The sequence below is a fragment of the Pongo pygmaeus genome, chromosome 13 (genome assembly GCF_028885625.2).
Source record: "Pongo pygmaeus isolate AG05252 chromosome 13, NHGRI_mPonPyg2-v2.0_pri, whole genome shotgun sequence".
Classification (NCBI taxonomy): Eukaryota; Metazoa; Chordata; class Mammalia; order Primates; family Hominidae; genus Pongo; species Pongo pygmaeus.
Window position 1 is genome coordinate 22,887,107 of NC_072386.2, and position 18,171 is coordinate 22,905,277.

The 18,171-nt window shown below is 41.3% G+C and overlaps 1 protein-coding gene and 1 pseudogene across 2 annotated transcripts in view; one reads left to right on the top strand and one right to left on the bottom strand.

The window, feature by feature from the left end:
• Positions 1-18,171, top strand: part of KIF24 (kinesin family member 24) — an 80,703-nt gene that overhangs the window by 8,565 nt on the left and 53,967 nt on the right. For both annotated transcript variants that reach the window (XM_054502781.1, XM_063650205.1), the window contains exons 2-3: positions 9,998-10,645; positions 14,911-15,100. In XM_054502781.1, coding sequence (XP_054358756.1) covers positions 10,023-10,645; positions 14,911-15,100 — 813 coding nt within the window. In that variant the 5' untranslated portion in view covers positions 9,998-10,022. The remainder of the gene's footprint in view (positions 1-9,997; positions 10,646-14,910; positions 15,101-18,171) is intronic.
• Positions 1,766-6,695, bottom strand: LOC129044466 (serpin H1-like; annotated as a pseudogene).

The window sequence follows — 18,171 nt, forward strand, 5'->3', positions numbered from 1 at the left end:
GTATAAATTATTTCAATTTTAAACTTGAAGAAGCAGAGACTTATAGATGTTAAGTAATTTGACCATGTATCACACCTGGTTCTTAGCAGAGCCTGACTGAGTCCTCGTTTTTTTTTGCCTCCTAATCTAGTAATCTGCTATACTAGTTACTACTGCACAAACACTTTGGTAGTCTACTGACAGATATTTGAAATAAAAATCTTATTTAACATCTTGAAATAGAAAAAATAAACCATGTAGGTATTTTGCTCCCTGTTCAATTCCATCTCCCTCCCTACAGAATAAGAATATGTTTGGTGGCAGTGGTAGTTTAAGGGCCTATGTTTATTGGATGTCTCTGATGTGTTATACCAATGCTTTAGTGTTAGTTACCTTCTAAATCTAGTGACATGTCAATAATTATGTTAATCTCTAAGAAGGAGGGAGGTCTTACAATAAAATATGTAGCTACAAAGAAAACAGTGAATAAAAATAAAAGTACACATTTGAACAATGCAGATATAGCTAAGTACATGGAGAAGGGTCATTATCCTGGTAAGCCTGTCTAAAGAGATCTAGAGCAAAAATCCTGGGGTACAGGTAAAATAAAGGTCATTTCAGTAACATTTTGGCAACTTGAATTCAAACATACTTAAATTTGTGGAAAGAGAAAAATTAGTTTAGGTCCTCCCCTCTCCCCTCCTTCCAAGGGAGATCTGTAGCTGTTTGTAGGTTATAGCCTTTTTCTTTTTTTCCTTTTTTTTTTTTTTTTTTTTGAGAAGGAGTTTGATTCTTGTCGCCCAGGCTGGAGTGCAGTGGCACAATCTTGGCTCACTGCAACCTCCGCCTCCTGGGTTCAAGAGATTCTCCTGCCTCGGCCTCCCGAGTAGCTGGGATTACAGGTGCCTGCCACCATGCCCAGCTAATTTTTGTATTTTTAGTAGAGACGGGGTTTCGCCGTGTTGGCCAGGCTGGTCTCGAACTCCTGACCTCAGGTGATCCGCTTGCCTCTGCTTCCCAAAGTGCTGGGATTACAGGCACGAGCCACCGTGCCTGGCTGGTTATAGCCTATTTCTTTTCTTTTTCTTTCTTTTTTTTTTTTTTTGGTTGGAACATTTTATTGAAAAAAAAAAAACTGTATAAATAAGTTCTTGGTTTGATAGCAACAAAGGCTCATGTTACCCCTTCCCTCCCCATCTTTGAAGAACCAAAAAAGAAACAAAAAGTTCATCCCCATGACACCATTCTTGACCAGAGTCTGCCCAGAAGCCTGTCCTGTGAGCTCTTTCTCGATCTGCCTCAATGGGGCCAGGTCATTCTGGGGATGCCTGGTCCCAGGGGCTGCAGCACCTAGTTTTGTAGTTGGGAGAGACTGGGATAGAGCTGGGGAGGTGGCTGAGGTGTTTTAGTGTCAGGAGAAGAGGGCTGGCTGACCCCCCTAGCTCAATTTGGTCTCACAGGTGAGAAGGTACTTGGCTATAAATATGAACACTGATTGAGGCAGGCTTGATCTGGGATTTTGAGGGCAGGCAGGATGACTATGGCCCAGGTACCACAGGATGTGGAGTTTCTGGGCTCAGCATCATGGTATCTGGGGCCCACGTCCAAGTGGAGTAAATTCTAGCTGGGAAGGTCTGTTCAAGCACACGGGAACCCTGGTTTGTTTGTCCACCTCCACCCCATGGAGTATCCAAGCTGGTACCTCACCTCCCCCGAATCCCAATAGCACCCATGTGTCTTAGAAGCCTTTGGCTGCCTCCTGCCATCCTGTGTGCACCCTGAGGCCCTAAAACTCATCTTGCATCTTGTCAACCTTAGGCCGCACCAGGCGCCCAGTGAACAGCAGGGAGCCGCTCTGGGTGTCCCACACCAGGAAGATGAAGGGGTGGTCGGAGTAGAACAGCTTGGGGCTTCGCAGCTCCTCGCTCCCATAGATGTCCTGGTCAAAGGAGTTGCCGTCTGTGTCCAACTCAAAGGCGGTGGCATGGAACACGCTGGTCAGGTATAGGTCCTTCTTGCGTGGCATGCGTGACAAGTTTGCCTTGTTCTTGTCAATGGCCTCAGTCAGGCCAAGCCCAGCCAGGAGTTTCTGCAGGTCATGGGAACCTCCACCACACCCTTGGGCAAGGAGGTGGCGACAGCCTTCTGCTTCTTCCCCATCCAGATCTTCAGCTGCTCTTTGGTTAGCAGCTTTTTAAGGCCTGGAGGGGTCCACGTGGTAGGGCATGAGGATGATGAGGCTGGAGAGCTTGTGGACCAGGGGCATCTCCACGATTTGCAGCTTTTCCTTCTTGTTGTCAAAGTAGTTGTAGAGGCCTGTCTGGTGCATCATCATGACACCCACGGTATAGAACCGAGTCACCATGAAGCCATGGTTTTCCACCATCTTGTGGTGGAATTTCTCATTCCAGTGTGGCTTGAAGAACATGGCGTTGACAAGCAGGACGCCATCCATGCACTCCATGTCCTTGGTGACCTCGGGCAGCTTGCCGTTGGTGGTCTGTGCGGCCCACTTGTGGATGGACTGCAGCGCGCTGCGCTTGTCATGGAAATTGATCTTGGAGTGCTCGCAGTTGTAGTGCCGCTTGCTGCTGCGCACGAAGTCATCAGCGAAACTCACTGAGCTGGGTCCCTACAGGCGGCTGCCCAGCTTCCAGGTCACGTTGCGCGCGGTGGAGTTGCTGAGTGAGCGCAACGGCTCGCCCACGGCGGCGTGCACCTCCTAGTCGCGCAGCTGCTTGGCGCTCAGCACTGCCTTGGCCTGCGACGCCGTGGTCGCCTGGCCGCCCAGCGACACGAGCCCCAGCGACGAGGCTACCACCACGGGCGACACCAGGATGTTCTCCACCACCTGGTCCTTGGCCATGTCCTGGTACAGGCTGAAGGCCAGGCTGGCGCTGTGTTCGGCCAGCGTGGCTGCCTTGGGGCTCAGCTTCTCTGCGGTGCCAGGAGCTGCTGTGGCTGCAGGTTTCTTCACCTCGGTCGCCAAGGCCACCGCCAGGAGGCAGAAGGCGCTGAGGAGCAGGAGGGAGCGCGTGGCTGGGAGGTGGTTTGCGTGCACCACGATGGACCTGTCAGGGCTGGGTCAAGCTGGGTTGGGCTGGGTTGGGCTGGGCTGGCTCCAAGACGGGAGTCTCGCTCTCGAGCCGCGACACGATTCTACTCTTCTATAGCCTATTTCTATGTAACTTTTACAACTTATAGCTGAGGGTTACCTATATGTTCATTATTCATGTCTTTTTTTTAGGGGCAGGGTCTCACTATGTTGCCCAGGCTGCATTATTCATGTATTTATCTTGTTAAACCACCAGCTTTAGACTTGTTTGTTCTCCTCCCTAATTTTCTAATCAGGCTTCTACATGTTGAGGAAAGGATTCTTAAAGCAATTCTTTGCTCCCATGCTCCCCTAACTACTGAAAAATAAATCTAATAATACAATTTGAATTAAAAAATTAAGATTTTAAGGGTATGGTAGTATGCCCCCTTATTCGAGGAGGATATATTCCAAGACCCCCGGTGGATGCCTGAAACCATGGATAGTACCAACCCCTATTATAGGTTATGCTTTTTCCTAAGTCTAGAACTTTCATTCTTTCACTTAAAGGAAGCACTATGGCTTCTCTTTGGCATATCTGAATTGCCAACATTACTGCTCTTTTGCTTTGGGGCCGTTATTTAAGTAAAATAAGGTTACGTGAACACAAGCATTGCAATACCCCACAGTTGATCTGGTAACCAAAATGGCTACTAAGTGACTAATGAGTGGGTAGTTTATGCAGTGTGGATAGGCTGGACAGTGGGATGATTGACATTCCAGTAAGGGGGAGCCGGTATTGTGAGAGATTTTAATCGTGCTACTCAGAATGGTGCACAATTTAAATCTTACAAATTGTTCCTTTCTGGAATTTTTCACTTAATATTTTTGGACTGGTTGACTAACGGTAACTGAAATGGCAGAAAGCTGAACTGGAGGACAGGTACTACTGTAACTTACATCGAAATTGTCAATCTAAAAACAACAACCAGTAAATAAGCACTTTTTTTTTTTTTTTTTTTTAAAGACAGAGTCTCCTTCTTTTGCCCAGGCTGGAGTGCAGTGGCGTGATCTTGGCTCACTGCAACGTCCGCCTCCCGGGGTCAAGTGGTTCTCCTACCTCAGCCTCCAGAGTAGCTGGGATTACAGGTGCGTGCCACCATGCCTGGCCAATTTTTTTTTCTTTTTTTGAGACAGTTTCACTCTTGTTGCCCAGGCTGGAGTGCAATGGCGCGATCTCGGCTCACCGCAACCTCCGCTTCCCAGGTTCAAGTGATTCTCCTGCCTCATCCTCCCGAGTAGCTGGGATTATGGGTGCCTGCCAACCACGCCCAGCTAATTGTTTTATATTTTTAGCAGAGACGGCATTTCACTATTTTGGCCAGGCTGGTCTTGAACTCCTGACCTCAGATGATCCACCCGCCTCAGCCTCCCAAAGTGCTGGGATTACAAGCGTGAGCCACTGTGCTCAGCCGCCCGGCCAATTTTTGTATTTTTAATAGAGACGGGGGTTTCACCATGCTGGCCAGGGTGGTCTCGAACTCCTGACCTTGTGATCCACTCGCCTCAGCCTCCCAAAGTGCTGGGATTACAGGCATGAGCCACCGCGCCCAGCCAGTAAGCACTCTTTTTACTTTAGGAGTTTGCTTCAACAGAGTTTTTAAAAACGGAATTCTGACTTAACAATAAATAACATTTTTTACATAAAGCATCTAACATAGTGCTTGGCATAAAACAGAACTCAGTACATTTTAGTTTAATCAGATCATCAAAGTAGTATGGATGTGGACTATCTGCTGACGTAATGGAATTAGCCTTTTACATAAAATGCTTTTTTAAACCATATGAAGTGAAGTTGGTAACAACATTGTGGATATTCGGTTTCTTAAAGTCGTAAGGGCCCTGAGGATGTTGCCGTTACTTTGGGTGATGGGACTCGTAAAGAATTAAGAAACTCAGAGAAAATGGCTCTATGGCCACATAAGCAGGTGTCATGGAATCTTTTAATCACTTCGTTGCCTTGGGCAAAACAGTAGAGATAATGGAACTTTTTTTTTTTTTAATACAGAGTCTCTCTCTATTGCCAGACTGGAGTGCAGTGGCGCAATCTCGGCTTACTGCACCCTCCACCTCCCAGGTTCAAGTGAAACTCAGCCTCCTGAGTACTGGGATTACAGGCACATGCCACCACACCCAGCTAATTTTTGTATTTTTAGTAGAGACGGGGTTTCACCATGTTGGCCAGGATGATCTCAATCTCCTGACCTCGTGATCCACCCACCTTGGCCTCCCAAAGTGCTGGGATTACATACATGAGCCCCCATGCCCGGCCAATAATGGAAACATTTCTAAAAATTTTTTTTTTTTTTTTTGGGACGGAGTCTTGCTCTGTCACCCAGGTTGGAGTGCAATGGCACAATCTCATCTCACTGCACCCTCTGCCTCCTGGGTTCAAGTGATTCTCCTGCCTCAGCCTCCTGAGTAGCTGGGATTACAGGCGTGCACCACCATGCCTGACTAATTTTTGCGTTTTTAGTAGAGACAGGATTTTGCCATGTTGGCCAGGCTGTTCTCAAACTCCTGACCTCAAGTGATCCACTGGCCTTGGCCTCCCAAAGTGCTGGGATTACAGGCATGAGCCACTGTGCCCGGCCCATTTCTAAATACTTTAACAGAATCTAAGCGGATACTATTCACTTAAAATATTTGTTGCACACCTATCTAGCACAATGCTTGACTGAGTAGGATCATATTGCTTTTGTCTTTAATAATTCACACAGTAGTACAAGGCAGAACCATCTTATATTATCTCTGGAACAAGACTGGCAATACATTTTTTTAAAAATGAGTATGTATGTCATAAATGCCCTATCAGTTTTATCACCAAAACTCTGCAGGAGTTTAGAGAGAAGTCACATTTCCCTGAGGTAATTAATCTAGTCAAATATTTATGATAGTATGGATTGTTTTTTATGGCTGTAACATATAGCATATGAAAATGTTTATGTTAAATTAAAACGTAGATTGCAATATAGTTATGAGTACAGTGTTATATACAATTTTTTAAAAGGCTAGAAAGCCACCAAGATCTTAAGAAACAATTGTATCAGGTCAATTTGGAGAGGCTGAAAGGGAGGAAGGGAGGTGAAATTAGAAATATATATAATATAATTTTTTATTTAGAAATATATGTTTAAAATAAATAATACAGTCACATAGTTTCAAAATTTAAAAAATAAACTGTTTTAGGTCTTGCCCTGGGTGATAGAGACACCAGTGAAATAGAAATGACAATAGGAAAGGTAATAATAACTACCAGCATTTAAAAGTATACAGTAGTTTCCTTCCCATAATCACCCTCTACCACCTACTTGCCCTCACCCCCTCAAGACCACTATTATTGTGCATCCTGCAAGTGACATTTTTTGTCTGATAAGCAAATATATAGATTTCTTATAGATCATTTCTCTCTCTCTTTTACAAACTGTTCTGTACCTTGCTTTATTAACAATGTATTGGATAGCTTTCTTTTTTAAATAACATTTTACAGTTTACTTACTCTTTGTAATTCTCATAGCATTATTTCATTAAATGGACTATCATAATTTATTTAACCAGTCTCTATTCCGTGACTTTGCTATTACAAGCTGTGCTATAATGAATAACATTATACTTACGTCATTTTGTACTTGTACGTATTATCTGAAGGATAAGGATAAGTTCCTAGAGGTGGAATTGCTGGATCAGTGCATTTGCATTTGTAATTTTGATAGATATAAATCAGTGGCATGCAATCATAATCACCTAGGGAACTTTTCTGAAGTTCTTATGTTTGCCTTTTCTAAAACCTGGGAGTTATTTCTTGTTGTTTTTTGGTTTTCTATAGATCTGGGATGGGGCTCAGGTACCTATATATTTTAAAGTGTCTAAACTGGGCTGGGCATGGTAGCTCATGCCTGTAACCCCAGCACTTTGGGAGTCTGAGGTGGGTGGATCACTCGAGGTCAGGAGTTCGAGACCAACCTGGCCAACATGGTGAAACCTCCTCTCTACTAAAAATACAAAAAAATTAGCCAGGCTGGTGGCACGCGCCTGTACTCCCAGCTATTTGGGAGGCTGAGGCATGGGAATTGCTTGAACTCAGGAGGTGGAGGTTGCAGTGAGCCAAGATTGCACCACTGCACTCCAGCCTGGGCAACAGAGCGAGACTGTCTCAAAAAACAAACAAACAATAAACAACAATAACAAAAAAACCCAAGTGTCTAGAGTGATTCTGATGTTTATCTCAGAAGAAGGAGGAGGGGCTCAACATTGTAAAATGGAATGTGGTATGCAGAAGCATATTTAGGCTGGACTCGGTGGCTTATACCTGTAATCCCAGCGCTTTGGGAGGCTGAGGCAGGAGGGTCACTTGAGCCCAGGGGTTTGAGACTAGCCCGAGCAACATAGGGAGACCCTTTCTCTACAAAAAAAATGTAAAAATTAGCCACATGTGGTGGTGCGCACCTGTAGTCCCAGCTAGTTGGGAGGCTGAGGTGGGAGGATCACTTGAGCCCAGCAGGTTGAGGCTGCAGTGAGCCATGATCACACCACTGCACTCCAGCCTGGGCAACAGAGCAAGACCATACCTCAAAAAAAACAAACAAAAAAAAACAAACAAAAAAACAGATAACAGGGGGAAGCTATACATGTGAGAGGCAGGGGATATATGGGAAGTTTTTATACCTTCCACTCAATTTTGCTGTGAACCTAAAATTGCTCTAGAAAATAGAGTTTAATAAAAAATAATTTTAATCTGGGCCTGGTGGCTCACACCTATAGTCCCAGTTACTTGGGAGGCTGAGATGAGAGGATCACTTGTGCCTACAAGTTTGAGTCCAAAGACCCTATCTCTAAAAATAATAATAATAATAATAATAATAATAATAATAATAATAATAATTTCTAAAAAACTTGTTTTAAAAAATTATTATTATTTAAAGAGAGATATTGCAGTTATCTACTGCTGTGTAGCAAATTACCCTCAAAACTTAGTGGCTTAAAACAATTATCATTTTATTTGCTCAGAGTTCTGTGAGTCAGATATTTGGGCTGGGCTTTGCCCAGATATTTGGGTTCTTTTCCTGATCTCACCTGGGGTCACTCATGTGGTTGCAGTCATCTAGTGGTGCCACTGGGCCTGGATAGTCTAAGATGACTTCTTTCACATGTCTGGCTTTGGTGATGGCTATTGGCTGGGCCCTTGAGGCCTAGGCATGGAAGTCGCATAGCATTACTTCTACCATATTGTATTGGGCAAAACAAGTCACAAGGCTAGCCTAGATGAAATGAGGGAAGAAATAGACTTCACTTCTTCATGGAAGGACCTGCAAAAAATTTTTGGTCTTTAAAAAACAAACCTGCCTTCACAAAACAAATCTACCGGCCAGTGTGGTGGCTCACGCCTGTAATCCCAGCACTTTGCGAGGCTGAGGTGGGTGGATCACCTGAGGTCAGGAGTTCAAGACCAGTCTGGCCAACATGGCAAAACCCCTTCTCTACTAAAAATACAAAAATTAGCCGGGTGTGGTGGTACGCACCTGTAAATCCTAGCTACTCAGGAGGCTGAGACAGGAGAATTGCTTGAACCTGGAGGCGGAAGTTGCAGTGAGCCAAAATACCACCACTGCACTCCAGCCTGCACAACAGAGTGAAACTCCATCTCAAAAAAAAACAAAAAACAAAAAAAAAAATCTACCACAAATAGAAAAGGCCAGGATTAGTTTAGGATGTGTTACTCAGCCCATTTAGCCTTTTAGCCTAAGTAGTATTTCCCCCAAAGCTAATTATTCAAGGTTCTTTGGCCCTCAACTCTTTCTCTATTTCTGCTAGAAAGAAGATGAAATAGAAATTAAAATGAAAACAGGAAAATTGTACCACTAGTTACCTAACTGAATTTTTGAAAACTCTGAATTATGAAACCATTTAGAAAAAGAAAATGTACTGTATTTACTTTTGGATATTCTCATGAACTTGATTAACAGCGATATAGAGAGCGCAGGATCCTGACTTTTAATCATAGACCAGGATTATGTGTTATTACCACATTATTTGTTAGTATTTAATTAAATATCTCGATGTTAAAATTTTTAAAAAACATTTAAATGTACAACTATTTAAAATCTTGACCTTAGTATTAATTTCCTGGGCAAATTATTTGATTCATATTCTGTACAGGTAGAGATCGATGACCACCTTTTGGAATGATCTGAAATCCTGAATTGGCTGATGCTGAATTGATGATGTCTTTACTTCTATTTAACTAACTTTTGCCAGTACTCAGCAAATACAAATGCTATCTTCCTTTGAGTTACATTAGTTTATAATCCTCTGTGGTATGCCATTTAATTCTGCTTTTCATTCTGAAAGAGTTCTTAGCCCCTGTTCATTATTCATGGGAAACAGTTGTGCAGCATGCCTTGACATTAAGTTGAGCATCTAAAATTAGTCCTGCTACAATCAGTTGTTGGGAACAAGGTTTCAATAGTTGTGGCATGTGTTAAGTAGACATTGCAAGGTTGGAAGGAACTCCCTAGAAATAAGTAAGTTATGTGTTATGTATGTGTTCATTTGTGTGTGTATGTGTATATATATATACACACATATATATACACATATACGTGTATATATATATGTATATATGTATACATATATACGTGTGTATATACATATATATAAAATGGTCATATATAAAATGGAAGGTCTCTTTTTATTAAGCAAATTAACAAATTATATGTTACCACAAATTCTTCATATGCAATACAAAGCATCTTCGTTCATGCACTATGCTATTTAATCAATAATTTCAGAAGAAAAATATGTTATTGAGAACTTGACAGATAAAACATTTTTTGCATGTTTGTTTTGTGGTTTTCAATTTTTAAAATAAATAATTTTATTACATATACTCTATTTCAAGCGAATGGCTTTTCTTTCTCTCTTCAGAGTTTATAGAAACCTATTCACCAAAATGGCATCCTGGTTATATGAATGTCTTTGTGAAGCTGAACTTGCACAGTATTATTCTCATTTCACTGCCCTTGGCCTTCAGAAAATAGATGAATTAGCCAAGATTACAATGAAGGACTACTCCAAATTAGGAGTCCATGACATGAACGACCGCAAACGTCTCTTCCAGCTTATCAAAATTATTAAAATTATGCAAGAAGAAGATAAAGCAGTCAGTATCCCAGAGTGTCATCTTCAGACAAGCAGCCTGTGCATCAAGTCTCAGGAATTAAGATCTGGCCCTCGCAGACAACTGAATTTTGATTCTCCTGCTGACAATAAAGACAGAAATGCCAGCAATGATGAGTTTGAAATGTGCAGTTTATCAGATTTCTCTGCAAATGAACAGAAGCCCACTTACCTAAAAGTGCTAGAATACATGCTACCAGATGATTCCCAGTACCATACAAAAACAGGAATTCTGAATGCCACAGCTGGTGATTCCTATGTGCAAACAGAAATCAGCACTTCACTCTTTTCACCAAATTACTTTTCTCCAATACTGGGGGATTGTGATATTCCCATTATTCAAAGACTCTCTCATGTTTCAGGGTACAACTATGGAATCCCTCATTCTTGTATCAGGTAATAAATTTTATCTTTCTTTCTTTTGAGGGAAAGTAGCCTCAGGCAAGGGCAGGCCTCTCCTTCATGTCCAGCGGACAGCATCTACTCCTTATTAATGAATATAACAGAAATTATCATGAACAGCTTTTGCATCAATAATAGGAATACCTGGATGTGGGAAAATTAAGAGAAATTGGGACTTTCTAGGTGGGAGAAAGATGATATTGTTCATGTACATCAAAACAGCTGCTACTTGCCAGGATCTGTAGCAGATCTGTTTCTATTATTTATTATAGCGTAACATGATACATCTAGTACATCTGTGAAAGTGAAATAGTTAACCCTTCTACAATGGAGAAAAAAAATTACACAATCCACAGGACTTTTTTAAGGTTATCAAATTCACTTAACCCAACCAGGAGACTTAAAGATGTTTTGTTAAAAACAAGGGCATGAAGTTTAATTAAGTAGGTCTTTGGAGCAGTTAGTTCACCTACACACATTGAAATATGATCCTGATTTTGAGTGCTTTCTACAATTTCAACCCCGGAAAAAACAGATAATTTTGGTGATTACAAACAGTAAGACATTGTTGGTGGAGATGAGAGTCTGAGAGTCAGGGTGACAATAAGTTATTTTCACCTAGTGCTTCCAGTTAGAATTTGAAATAAGGTCCCTAACAGGTGAAATAACAAGTAATCCCTAGTACTAACAATGGTATTATTACCAATAGGTTCTTGTAAAAAAAAAAAAAAGTACTCCTTGTTTTATTTTAAACATTCTATATGTGAGTTATGGGAAAATAAAATTCATTCTTGAGCCATATTTTCTTTTTAGAAATACTGTTATTCATACCTTAAGATAAAGAATTTATATCTGGTCTTACATTGGCTAAGGTTTCAGAAGATCTCATAATCAGTTATTTTACTCCATAAAAATAGAAGACTCAGTTTTAACAGTAAAAATATCTTTAATAATTTGAAATACATAAGTGAATTTTTATTGTAATATTTCTGAAAACATTTTGTTTGGTCTAGGAGATCACAGAGCATGTAATACTGTTTTCTTCTTTTAATTCTGAGAGGAATAGATTGTTCCTTGACTATGAAGGCAGATTGTTGCAATTGCATTGGTTACCTCAGCGGTGAAGGAGTAAATATTTTCTTTTTTTTTTTTTTGAGATGGAGTCTCGCACTGTCGCCCAGGCTGGAGTGCAGTGGTGCATCTCTGCTCACTGCAAGCTCCACCTCCCGGATTCATGCCATTCTCCTGCCTCAGCCTTCCGAGTAGCTGGGACTACAGGCGTCCGCCACTATGCCTGGCTAATTTTTTGTATTTTTAGTAGAGGTGGGGTTTCACCATATTAGCCAGGATGTTCTTGATCTCCTGACCTTGTGATCCGCCCGCCTTGGCCTCCCAAAATGCTGGGATTACAGGCGTGAGCCACCGTGCCTGACCTATTTTCTTGAATATTACTTTTTTACTGAACAATACATAAAAATCTAAATGGGAATTACTTATAAGTAAAAATACCACTTTATTTAACACCATCAAGGATAGGATGGATATTTTAGTTTAAGCATTACCATTTCATTTATTTGACTCTGTTTATTTGTTTGTTTGTTTGTTTTGTAGAGACAGGGTCTTGCTCTGTCACCCAGGCTGGAGTGCAGTGGTGCAGTCATAGTCCACTGCAACCTCAGACTCCTGAGGTCAAGTGATCTTCCTGCCTCAGCCACCCAAGTAGCTAGGACTACAGGTATGCACCACTGTCCCCAGCTAATTTTTCAATTTTTTGTAGAGTTGGGGATCTCACTATGTTACCCAGGCTGGTCTTGAACTCCTGGCCTCAAGTGATCCTCCCACCTCAGCTTCCCAGAGCACTGGGATTACAGGTGAGAGCCACTCTGCCCTGCCCAAACTAGAGCTTTTTAAAAAAACATGCATGTCTTTTTGCTCCTTGAACTTGAAACTATGGGCCTTTTGTTCATATGAGTCATCCTAGAGCCCTGGACAATTTTAAAAAGAACTAAACATTTTCTGTCCTCTTTGATCAGCTTTATATGATTAGGTTATTGATATCCAACAACTAAAGATTTTAACACAAAACCCTTATTAAAATGATGCATTAGTCCAGGCACAGTGGCTCACACCTCTAATCCCAGCACTTCGGGAGGCCAAGGTGGGTGGATCACCTGAGGTCAGGAGTTCAAGGCCAGCCTGGCCAACATGGCTAAACCCAATCTCTACTAAAAATACAAAAATTAGCTGGGCGTCATGGCAGGTACCTGCAATCCCAGCTATTCTAGAGGCTGAGGTAGGAAAATCGTTTGAACCCAGGAGGCAGAGGTTGCAGTGAGCCAAGATTGCGCCACTGCACTCCAGCCTGGGTGACACAATGAGACTCTGTCTCAAAAAAAAAAAAAAAAAAAGCATTAAAAATTTTCATTTTTGATGAGCACAGTGGCTCATGCCTGCAATCCTGGCATTTTGGGAGGCCAAGGCAGGCAGATTGCTTGAGCCCTGGAGTTCGAGGCCAGCCTGGGCAACATGGTGAGACCCTGTCTCTACAAAAATACAAAAATTAGCCAGGCATGGTGGTGTGCACCTGTAGTTCCAGCTACTATTGGCTGAAGTGGGAGGATGGCTTCAGCCCAGGAGGTTGAGGCTGCAGTGAGCTGTGCTCACACCACTGCACTCCAGTCTGAGTGATAGAGCAAGACCCTGTCTCAAAACAAAACAAAATAAAAAATTCCCTTTTCTTGTGAAAAATCAAACATATGCAAAAGAAGAAAAAATAGAACACCGAATCCCAATATGTCCATCATCCAATTTCTTTTTCTTTTTTCTTTTCTTTTTTTTTTAGACAGTCTTGCTCTGTTGCCCAGGCTGGAATGCAGTGGCACTGTCTCACCTGTGAACTCCACCTCCTGGGTTTAAGTGAGCACACCCAGCTAAGTTTTATATTTTTAGTAGAGATGGGGTTTCACCACATTGGCCAGGCTGGTCTTGAACTCGTGACCTCAAGTGATCTGCCTGCCTCAGCCTCTCAAAGTGCTAGGATTACAGGCGTGAGCCACCGCACCTGGCCCGTCATCCAGTTTTAATGATTGTCAGGATTTTCCCACAGTACCTCAAAATGATACATTTCATTTATTCTTTCATTTATGTATTCCACCTGCAGTTTCATGCAAAAATGATGCATTTTAAAGTCCCTAAATGTTGGTTAAGAAAATAAACTTTGCTTTAAAACATGCCATAAAAGTAGTGCTTTATGCATTCATTATATTAGAAAATTATTTGCTGTTTTTTTTTTTTTTAAAACCAATTCAGATCCCAGTAAAAAAATTATTCTCCAGGCTGGGCGTGATGGCTGATGCTTGTAATCCCAGCACTTTGAGAGGCCAAAATGGGAGGATTGCTTGAGGCCATAATTTCAAGACCAGCCTGGGCAAGATAGTGGGACCCTGTCCCTACAAAAATTACAAAAATTAGCCAGCTGTGGTGTTGTACGCCTGTAGTCCTAGCTACTCGGGAGGCTGAGGTAGAATTTCTTGAACCCTGGAGGTTGAGGCTGCAATGACCCGTGGTTATGCCACTGTACTCCAGCCTTGGTGACAGAGTGAGATCCTATCTCAAAAAAAATTCTTTTTCAGCAGCCAGTTGGAGGGCTAAGGAAATCAGAGTTGATATGAACAATTGTATAAAATAGTATTCTATATAAGATCTCTTAGGGGTTTTTTGTTTGTTGGTTGGTTTTTTGTTGTTGTTCTGTTATTTGTGTTTTTGCAGGGAAAAGGGCAGAGCAGGGTGGGGATGGAGATAGAAGAACTTTCTCAGGGTTGACACTTTACTTTGTAACTTTAAGAAATATATTATGCCTAATATACAGCCAAATGTACCAATACTTTTTTTTTTTTTTTGAGACGGAGTCTGGCTCTGTCGCCCAGGCTGGAGTGCAGTGGTGCAATCTCGGCTCACTGCAAGCTCCGCCTCCTGGGTTCAGGCCATTCTCCTGCCTCAGCCTCCCGAGTAGCTGGGACTACAGGTGCACGCCACTACGCCCGGCTAATTTTTTGTATTTTTAGTAGAGACGGGGTTTCACCGTGTTAGCCAGGATGGTCTCAATCTCCTGACCTCGTGATCCGCCCGCCTCGGCCTCCCAAAGTGCTGGGATTACAGGCGTGAGCCACCGCGCCCGGCTAAAAGGTACCAATACTTTGACCTGTTAAGTAATCTTGTCCTATTATTAAAAATTAAAATCCTGTTTATAAACATATTAGACAGAACACTTCAGAGAAACAGAATCCTTGGACTGAGATGGAGAAAATCAGGGTTTGTGTTCGAAAACGCCCCCTGGGCATGAGGGAGGTACGTCGTGGAGAAATTAATATTATTACTGTAGAAGACAAAGAAACTCTACTTGTGCATGAGAAGAAAGAAGCAGTTGACCTCACTCAATATATTCTGCAGGTATGATGTTTTCGTTTTATGTTTGGAACTAATATTATCAAGTATGTCATTTTTTTTGCTTTTTGTTTGAGTGGTGGCATACAAGTTTCTGTTAGAACACTGAAAATCAAGTTTCTGGTTTGGGTGTTGACATTCATTCCTGATGTGACACTGTATTAAGTCATTGATATCCAGGGCCTTCATTTTTTCAAAAGACAGTGCAATAGGGGATACAAAAACAATTTTTCTTGTGCAGTGGAGCTACATCATATATTCACTTAACATGCTTTGTGTGAATTTAATTATACATATTCAGCAAAAAAAAGGAGGAATGAAGGAATAAAAATAATTTAAATAATGAAGTGGGGCCAGGTGTGGTGGCTCATGCCTGTAATCCCAGTGCTTTAGGAGGCTGCAGTGGGAGGATCACTTGAGCCCAAGAGTTTGAGACCACCCTGGGCACCATAGTGAGATCCTGTCTCTCCAGAAAAGATTTTAAAACTAGCCCAGCATGGTGGTGTGTACCTGTAGTCTTAACTACTCAGGAGGCTGAGGCAGGAGGATCACTTGAGCCCAGAAGTTCTGCATTACAGTGAGTTATGATTGCACTACTGCACTCCAGCCTGGTCAACAAAGGGAGGATCTGCCTCTAAAAGAATATAAAAATAAAAAACAAATAAATAATTAAGTAGTTGTCAACAGGACCAGTCACTGAATATATGACTATGAGATGTCACACAGTTGATTTCCATTCTTGCTTGCATCTCACAGTGTGAACTTCTCATTCTGCTGACTTTGAGACTTGGGTTTAATGATGGACAATATCTTTTTGGGCAACAGGACTGACAATTGCCAGCCACGTGCTTATTTTGATTCTCAGCTGTCTTGGGCTTATACTTAATTGGCAAAAATTGGGCTCTGAGCAGACCACTTTATACAGGGTAGATTGCAATGGGTAAATAAAATCCAGAGATATGATTTCACATCTAACATATAAGGGTTTAAATAAAACACTAATAACTCAGGCATGTAAATAATGTTCACTGCCTGCTAGAGTGATTATGAAGAGTCCAAGGAGAAAGAGTTTGGTATTGAAAGAAACTTATTCCAAGCTGAAGGTACCTTGCAATAATTCTTTAGTCTCATAGGGAAACAGCAAACTCCACAGATGGAAAGAATCATCATTTAGGTACTCCTAAAATTGTGAAACAATTGTGAGTAATCTAAAACCAGATAATCCATTGGATGTTAGGATTTGAGAGTACACAGTTTCTCTTACTCTGAATCTACTTCCCTAAACATTCATATTATATTTATTCTTTCTCTCTCTCTTGTTCTCTTGCCTCAAAACCCAGTGACTGGTAGGGAGAAAAAAAATCTGGTATGCTAACAATTCACCTTAGTCAGCTGAGCTCTTACATTAGTGAAATAAATCCTTTAATGCTGAAGTCAAATTTGTTAACACTTTCACCCTTTTTCAAACTTGTATTGTTCTTCTTTTTCTTTGGTTACCAAAATTGTGTTTCACAGAGATATTCAGAGTAATCCACTGAGTCTTTCTACTGGTACTAAATTATTAGGCCACTGTAAAACCAACCCAATCGCTTTAACAGCCTTATCGATTGCTGATCAATGCATGGTCTATTAGGTCTCAGTGGGAGATATTTATTTTGAAAATGGACTAAATGACCAATTAGTTGTAATGCTCTCTAGTTCCATGGCTACTTACAGCCATCGTAATAGCCCTATCCAATCACTGTCTACCTAAGACTTCCTTAATGATGCTTCTGTCACAGTAATTCCCTCAAGGAGGCATCATCTTATCTTTTGTATTTTTCCGTTATCCCCAAACACAATAACCTTACTTTTTTTGTCATTACCACTGGTCAATACTTATTGAATACCCACAGTTTCCATGGCACTTTCTCTGCTGTTTGAACTTTGGACCTTTGCTCTCATAGGTCCGAGTCCTTACCTGTCAATGCTATGATATAAAAATGCTGGGAAGACTTCTTTTTCTTTTTTCTTCCTCAAATAGAAAGAAGAAAAGGTAGGTTTATAGCAAACTGAGTGCTAAATAAATATTGATCGTAGATTCTTTGGGTTTTATTTTTAAACATATTTAGAGATAATAGGTTTTTGTGTTGGTTTTATTAAATGTCCTATCTTTTCAAATCTTGTTACTTAGTAAATATGATCATATACATGTAGTATGCTATCCTACCAAACCATTAAACTTTATATCAATATAATGAGTGAAACAAGGAAACAAACCATATTGTTTCATTCTATTTTTTTGAAATTGGCAGTAAGTGAATACAAGTTTAATATGGAAGCTAATGCAGATGTCATATTACAAAGTGAGTAAGATTGGCCCACAAACACACAAATAAGCTATGGACCAATGGTTTTTGTCTGTCTGTTTGAGACAGGGTCTGTCTCCATCACCCAGGCTGGAGTGCAGTGGTATGATCCTGGCTCACTGCTACCACCATCTCCTGAGCTCAAGTGATCCTCCCACCTCAACCTCTTGAGTAGCTGGGACTACAGGTACATGCCACCAGGCCTGGCTAATTTTTGTATTTTTTGTAGAGATGGGGTTTTGCTGTGTTGCCCAGCTGATCTCGAACTCCTGAGCTCAAGCAATCCACCTGCCGTAGCCTCCCAAAGTGTTGGGATTATAGGCATGAGCCACCATGCCTGGCCTGACCAATCTTATTTATAAATATGAGTACAAAAGCCTACATAAGACATTAACAAGTTAGTTTCAGTACTTTATACTGGCAGGCAAGCATAATCCAAGTTCAGTACTAGGAAAGCTATTAGCTGTGATAGGCACTATAAAAGCATCTGTTTAATAATGCAACAACCATACTTCATTATTAAAATACTGTTGGTAAAATACAAATAGAAGGATAGTTGCTAAATATACACATACTCTTTTACTTAAAATCCTTTAAGACTCTTTATTGCACTTAGAATAAAATTTTAAAGTTTTAACAAGACTCTACATGGTCTGGCCTCTGCTTGCCTGTACAACCAATTTCTTCAGAAAAAATATAGGCTGAGTATGGTAACTCATGCCTAGCATC